This window comes from Coregonus clupeaformis, unplaced genomic scaffold (assembly GCF_020615455.1).
Source record: "Coregonus clupeaformis isolate EN_2021a unplaced genomic scaffold, ASM2061545v1 scaf1288, whole genome shotgun sequence".
In the NCBI taxonomy this organism is placed as follows: Eukaryota; Metazoa; Chordata; class Actinopteri; order Salmoniformes; family Salmonidae; genus Coregonus; species Coregonus clupeaformis.
Window position 1 is genome coordinate 140,001 of NW_025534742.1, and position 7,851 is coordinate 147,851.

The 7,851-nt window shown below is 40.6% G+C and overlaps 1 protein-coding gene across 1 annotated transcript in view; it reads left to right on the top strand.

Annotated features, from left to right (window-relative positions):
• The window catches only part of LOC123486592 (ABC transporter G family member 20-like), a 52,408-nt gene extending 45,334 nt beyond the window's left edge, over positions 1–7,074 (top strand). Inside the window, exons 17-20 of the mRNA XM_045217957.1 lie at positions 4,461–4,564; positions 5,204–5,363; positions 6,162–6,266; positions 6,872–7,074. Of these exons, the coding sequence (XP_045073892.1) occupies positions 4,461–4,564; positions 5,204–5,363; positions 6,162–6,266; positions 6,872–6,978 (476 nt within the window). The 3' untranslated portion in view covers positions 6,979–7,074. The remainder of the gene's footprint in view (positions 1–4,460; positions 4,565–5,203; positions 5,364–6,161; positions 6,267–6,871) is intronic.
• The last annotated feature ends 777 nt before the right edge of the window (positions 7,075–7,851 follow it).

The window sequence follows — 7,851 nt, forward strand, 5'->3', positions numbered from 1 at the left end:
TGAGGTAGATATGTGCATGAAGGCAGGTGACTAGACATCAGGATAGATAATAATAAGGTATTTGAGGTAGATATGTACATGAAGGCAGGTGACTAGACATCAGGATAGATAATAATAAGGTATTTGAGGTAGATACAGAGGGGAGATTTGATACACTGCCGATTTTGCAGGTTTTCCTACTTACAAAGCAGGTCTGTAATTTTTATCATAGGTACACTTCAACTGTGAGAGACGGAATCTAAAACAAAAATCCAGAAAATCACATTGTATGATTTTTAAGTAATTAATTTGCATTTTATTGCATGACATAAGTATTTGATCACCTACCAACCAGTAAGAATTCTGGCTCTCACAGACCTGTTCGTTTTTCTTTAAGAAGCCCTCCTGTTCTCCACTCATTACCTGTATTAACTGCACCTGTTTGAACTCGTTACCTTTATAAAAGACACCTGTCCACACACTCAATCAAACAGACACCAACCTCTCCATAATGGCCAAGACCAGAGAGCTGTGTAAGGACATCAGGGATAAAATTGTAGACCTGCACAAGGCTGGGATGGGCTACAGGACAATAGGCAAGCAGCTTGATGAGAAGGCAACAACTGTTGGTGCAATTATTAGAAAATGGAAGAAGTTCAAGATGACGGTCAATCATCCTCGGTCTGGGGCTCCATGCAAGATCTCACCTCGTGGGGCATCAATGATCATGAGGAAGGTGAGGGATCAGCCCAGAACTACACGGCAGGACCTGGTCAATGACCTGAAGAGAGCTGGGACCACAGTCTCAAATAAAACCATTAGTAACACACTACGCCGTCATGGATTAAAATCCTGCAGCGCACGCAAGGTCCCCCTGCTCAAGCCAGCGCATGTCCAGGCCCGTCTGAAGTTTGCCAATGACCATCTGGATGATCCAGAGGAGGAATGGGAGAAGGTCATGTGGTCTGATGAGACAAAAATATAGCTTTTTGGTCTAAACTCCACTCGCCGTGTTTGGAGGAAGAAGAAGGATGAGTACAACCCCAAGAACACCATCCCAACTGTGAAGCATGGAGGTGGAAACATCATTCTTTGGGGATGCTTTTCTGCAAAGGGGACAGGACGACTGCACCGTATTGAGGGGAGGATGGATGGGGCCATGTATCGCGAGATCTTGGCCAACAACCTCCTTCCCTCAGTAAGAGCATTGAAGATGGGTCGTGGCTGGGTCTTCCAGCATGACAACGACCCAAAACACACAGCCAGGGCAACTAAGGAGTGGCTCCGTAAGAAGCATCTCAAGGTCCTGGAGTGGCCTAGCCAGTCTCCAGACCTGAACCCAATAGAAAATCTTTGGAGGGAGCTGAAAGTCTGTATTGCCCAGCGACAGCCCCGAAACCTGAAGGATCTGGAGAAGGTCTGTATGGAGGAGTGGGCCAAAATCCCTGCTGCAGTGTGTGCAAACCTGGTCAAGACCTACAGGAAACGTATGATCTCTGTAATTGCAAACAAAGGTTTCTGTTCTGCTTTTCTGATGTATCAAATACTTATGTCATGCAATAAAATGCAAATGAATTACTTAAAAATCATACAATGTGATTTTCTGGATTTTTGTTTTAGATTCCGTCTCTCACAGTTGAAGTGTACCTATGATAAAAATTACAGACCTCTATATGCTTTGTAAGTAGGAAAACCTGCAAAATCGGCAGTGTATCAAATACTTGTTCTCCCCACTGTATGTACATGAAGGCAGGTGACTAGACATCAGGATATATAATAATAAGAGTAAAACCAGAGCAGCAGCAGCAAATAAGTGTGTGTTTGTCTGTGTGTTTGTGTCGGTATGTGTTGTGTGTTGTATGTTATGTGTTGTGTGTTGTGTGCGTATGTAGTGTATGGGGGTTTTGTGTGGGAGTGTCAATGTAGTGTGTGTGAGTGAGTGTGTATATATACAGTATAGTCTAGTGAGTGTATATATATACAGTATAGTCTAGTGAGTGTGTATATACAGTATAGTCTAGTGAGTGTATATATACAGTATAGTCTAGTGAGTGTGTATATACAGTATAGTCTAGTGAGTGTATATATATACAGTATAGTCTAGTGAGTGTATATATACAGTATAGTCTAGTGAGTGTGTATATATACAGTATAGTCTAGTGAGTGTGTATATACAGTATAGTCTAGTGAGTGTATATATACAGTATAGTCTAGTGAGTGTGTATATACAGTATAGTCTAGTTAGTGTATATATATATACAGTATAGTCTAGTGAGTGTGTATATACAGTATAGTCTAGTGAGTGTATATATACAGTATAGTCTAGTGAGTGTGTATATATACAGTATAGTCTAGTGAGTGTGTATATACAGTATAGTCTAGTGAGTGTATATATACAGTATAGTCTAGTGAGTGTATATATACAGTATAGTCTAGTGAGTGTATATATACAGTATAGTCTAGTGAGTGTATATATACAGTATAGTCTAGTGAGTGTGTATATACAGTATAGTCTAGTGAGTGTATATATACAGTATAGTCTAGTGAGTGTGTATATATACAGTATAGTCTAGTGAGTGTATATATATACAGTATAGTCTAGTGAGTGTATATATACAGTATAGTCTAGTGAGTGTGTATATATACAGTATAGTCTAGTGAGTGTATATATACAGTATAGTCTAGTGAGTGTGTATATATACAGTATAGTCTAGTGAGTGTATATATACAGTATAGTCTAGTGAGTGTGTATATATACAGTATAGTCTAGTGAGTGTATATATACAGTATAGTCTAGTGAGTGTATATATACAGTATAGTCTAGTGAGTGTATATATACAGTATAGTCTAGTGAGTGTGTATATATACAGTATAGTCTAGTGAGTGTATATATATACAGTATAGTCTAGTGAGTGTGTGTATATACAGTATAGTCTAGTGAGTGTGTATATATACAGTATAGTCTAGTGAATGTGTATATATACAGTATAGTCTAGTGAGTGTGTATATATACAGTATAGTCTAGTGAGTGTATATATACAGTATAGTCTAGTGAGTGTGTGTATATACAGTATAGTCTAGTGAGTGTGTGTGTATATACAGTATAGTCTAGTGAGTGTATATATATACAGTATAGTCTAGTGAGTGTGTATATATACAGTATAGTCTAGTGAGTGTGTATATATACAGTATAGTCTAGTGAGTGTATATATACAGTATAGTCTAGTGAGTGTATATATATACAGTATAGTCTAGTGAGTGTATATATACAGTATAGTCTAGTGAGTGTGTATATACAGTATAGTCTAGTGAGTGTATATATATAGTATAGTCTAGTGAGTGTGTATATACAGTATAGTCTAGTGAGTGTATATATACAGTATAGTCTAGTGAGTGTGTATATATACAGTATAGTCTAGTGAGTGTATATATACAGTATAGTCTAGTGAGTGTATATATACAGTATAGTCTAGTGAGTGTATATATATACAGTATAGTCTAGTGAGTGTATATATACAGTATAGTCTAGTGAGTGTGTATATACAGTATAGTCTAGTGAGTGTGTACATACAGTATAGTCTAGTGAGTGTATATATACAGTATAGTCTAGTGAGTGTGTATATACAGTATAGTCTAGTGAGTGTATATATACATTATAGTCTAGTGAGTGTGTATATACAGTATAGTCTAGTGAGTGTATATATACAGTATAGTCTAGTGAGTGTATATATATACAGTATAGTCTAGTGAGTGTGTATATACAGTATAGTCTAGTGAGTGTATATATATATACAGTATAGTCTAGTGAGTGTGTATATATACAGTATAGTCTAGTGAGTGTATATATACAGTATAGTCTAGTGAGTGTATATATACAGTATAGTCTAGTGAGTGTGTATATACAGTATAGTCTAGTGAGTGTGTGTATATACAGTATAGTCTAGTGAGTGTGTGTATATACAGTATAGTCTAGTGAGTGTATATATACAGTCTAGTCTAGTGAGTGTATATATACAGTATAGTCTAGTGAGTGTATATATATATATACAGTATAGTCTAGTGAGTGTGTATATATACAGTATAGTCTAGTGAGTGTGTATATATACAGTATAGTCTAGTGAGTGTATATATACAGTATAGTCTAGTGAGTGTGTATATACAGTATAGTCTAGTGAGTGTGTATATACAGTATAGTCTAGTGAGTGTGTTTAGGCTCAGTGCAGAAAGGCTCAGTGCAGAAAGGCTCAATGCAGAAAGGCTCAGTGCAGATAGGCTCAGTGCAGATAGGCTCTGTACATTAATTGACTATTTAGCTAAATCACAGTGGGCCCCACATTATGAAGACAGTAAAAACATTAGCTTCTTATCCTCTATGTACTTCCTAACCGTTCTCTCTCTCTCTCTCTCTCTCTCTCTCTCTCTCTCTCTCTCTCTCTCTCTCTCTCTCTCTCTCTCTCTTCTCTCGCTCTCTCTCTCTCCAGGTGTGAGTTCAATGGAGACCGTGCTGGCGTATCTCATCTCCCAGTTGATTATCATCAGCGTCCAGATCTTTCTACTACTGCTCCTAATGCTGCTTGTCTTCAAGGTGACACACACACACGTAGACACCATCCGTCTTTATCAGCAAACACACACACCGTATTTAAGGATCACTATGGAATCACCACGACAACAGCCTTTGCTTGCTGTGGCAACCGAGCGTCCATGTGCCCTCTCCATGCAGTCTATTTCTACACGTTGTCAGTGGAGCCAGATTGATAGACGGACACCCACCCCCAGGTCTCTGTATTCTAACAATAGAAAGACTCAGGACCTTATGCAACACACACTATATCATTGTATACCATGACATGCTCTTTCACCTTTACTTCCTCTTTTTTACCATCCCTCCTTTTCTGTCTTTCTTTCTCTCACTTTATACTGTCTTTCTCCTCCTCTGCCACATATCCTCAACTCCTGTCCTCTCTCTCTCTCGCCTTCCTTCTCCTCCCTCCTCCAACTCTCTCTTTCTCTCTTACCCTCCCTCCCTCTGTCCCCCTCCCTCCCTCCTCTCACCCTCCCTCCCTCCTCCTCCTCTCACCCTCCCTCCCTCCTCCGCCTCTCTCCCTCCCTCCTCCGCCTCTCTCCCTCCCTCCTCCGCCTCTCTCCCTCCCTCCTCCACCTCTCCCTCCCCTCTCCCTCCCTCCCTCCTCCACCTCTCCCTCCCTCCTCCACCTCTCTCCAGATTCCTAACGAGGGGAACCTGGTGTTGGTGATTGCTCTGATTGTGCTGCAGGGTGTAACAGGCACTTCCTTTGGTCTGGTCATCTCATCCGCCATCGATGATGAACAGAACGCAACCCAAGCTGCCCTTGGTATATTCTACCCCAATCTTATCGTCAGTGGTACGTCACACACTCACACACACACACACTGTGTTTTACCTCAATCTCATAGTTAGTGTTAAGTTTTGGGGGGTTTGATTTTCCGTAACTATGCCAAACTACAATAGTGTCTTCCATGTTCTCTCAATAAAGTTGAATTCAATCTTATTCAGTTCAGTTCAATTACTCTTTCTGAAAATAACACTTTCTTGGAAGGAAATACGTGTTGCCAAAGCAGATCAGTTTAGGATATGTCTCTGTCTTCTGAGATCTCACAGTCTCACAAAGGAGAACAGCACACACACATCTCACTCTCTCTTTCTCTAAGACGCTCTCTTTCACTAAGACTCTCTCTCTTTCTCTAAGACGCTCTCTTTCACTAAGACTCTCTCTCTTTCACTAAGACTCTCTCTCTTTCTCTAAGACTCTCTCTTTCTCTAAGACTCTCTCTTTCTCTAAGTCGCTCTCTCTTTCTCTAAGACTTTCTCTTTCTCTAACTCTCTCTCTTTCTCTAACTCTCTCTCTTTCTCTAAGACTCTCTCTCTTTCTCTAAGACGCTCTCTCTTTCTCTAAGACGCTCTCTCTTTCTCTAAGACTTTCTCTTTCTCTAACTCTCTTTTTCTAAGACTCTCTCTTTCTCTAAGACGCTCTCTCTTTCTCTAAGACGCTCTCTCTTTCTCTAAGATGCTCTCTCTTTCTCTAAGACTCTCTCTTTCTCTAAGACTCTCTCTTTCTCTAAGACTCTCTCTTTCTCTAAGACTCTCTCTTTCTCTAAGACTGTGTTTCTCTAAGCCACTCTGTTTCCTCCTCTCCCTACAGGTATAATCTGGCCTGTGGAGTGCATTCCCTATCCACTACGTTACATCAGTCTGGCCCTGCCCCAGACCTACGCTTCTGAAGCCCTACGATGCATCATGTACAGAGGTAACACACACTCACACAACACACACACACATTATCCAATAGCAATTAGTTACACAACACTGAAGCTTATATCCTGTCTGCACCGAGTTGTGACATCAGGCCCTATGTGTCTCCCTAAACACACACACACACACACACACACACACACACACACACACACGTGTTACTTGATACTTTAGACACCTGATTCGTCCGGGATCAGCAGCAAAGTGTTCTAAATGATTCACAATGCCAGTAGTCACACACACACACACATACACACTTGACTTCCAGTGGAGGAGCGCGATCCTGCTCTCTCTGTCTGTCTCTGTCTGTCTCTGTCTCTCTCTGTCTGTCTCTGTCTGTCTCTGTCTCTGTCTGTCTCTGTCTCCTCTTCCCACCACAGTAGGGCCTGTGCCTCCATGTCAAACTGATACACACACTCTCTCTCTCTCTCTCTCTCTCTCTCTGTCTCTGTCTCTGTCTCTGTCTCTCTCTCTCTCTCTCTCTCTCTCTCTCTCTCTCTCTCTCTCTCTCTCTGTCTCTGTCTCTCTCTCTCTCTCTCTCTCTCTCTCTCTCTCTCTCTCTCTCTGTCTCTGTCTCTGTCTCTCTCGTCTCTCCCTCAGGCTGGGGTCTCTCCAGGATGATTGTGTGGCGAGGCTTCGCTGTCACCCTGGGCTGGAACACTTTCTTCGTCATCCTGGCCATCGTCATCCTCAAGCTGAGGATGTGAGACGCCTACCCAGGGAAGATGTGTGCATATATAGTGTATGTGAGTGTGTGTGGGTTTTGTGTGGGAGTGTCAATGTAGTGAGTGTGTATATAGTGTGTATATATACAGTACCAGTCAAAAGTTTGGACACACCTACTCATTCAAGGGTTTTTTCTTTATTTTTACTATTTTCTACATTGTAGAATAATAGTGAAGACATCAAAACTCTGAAATAACATATATGGAATCATGTAGTAACCAAAAAAGTGTTAAATCAAAATATATTTGAGATTTGAAATGCCAAGAGTGTGCAAAGCTGTCATCAAGGCAAATGGTGGCTTTTTGAAGAATCTCAAATATAAAATATATTTTGATTTGTTTAACACTATTTTGGTTACTACATGATTCCATATGTGTTATTTCATAGTTTTGATGTCTTCACTATTATTCTACATTGTAAAAATAAAGAAAAACCCTTGAATGAATAGGTGTGTCCAAACTTTTGACTGGTAGTGTAGTCTAGTGAGTGTGTGTAGGGTCAGTGCAGATAGGGTAACTTTCCCCCTCAGTCACGTTAGTTTGGCTACTCAACCTATCTATGTGTCACTCACACATAAGTTCACCTCTATTCCCAACCAATCAGAATGCTTGAAATGTACATCTGGACACTGCACCCGCCCACTCAGGTGTTATGAGCGTAATCATCGTCAGAAGAGTAATCATCGTCTGAGGACTATTATTGTAGACAATAACATGAATGGGTATAGCTACGTTTACAGCAGGATTCTACTGTACTGCCGTTATAAGTCTAATGTTAGTGTGTTTTCCGATACTGCTTTGGATATTGTTGATAGTTAATTGCCGTAAGTGCCATCATTGCATTGGTTGTACAGG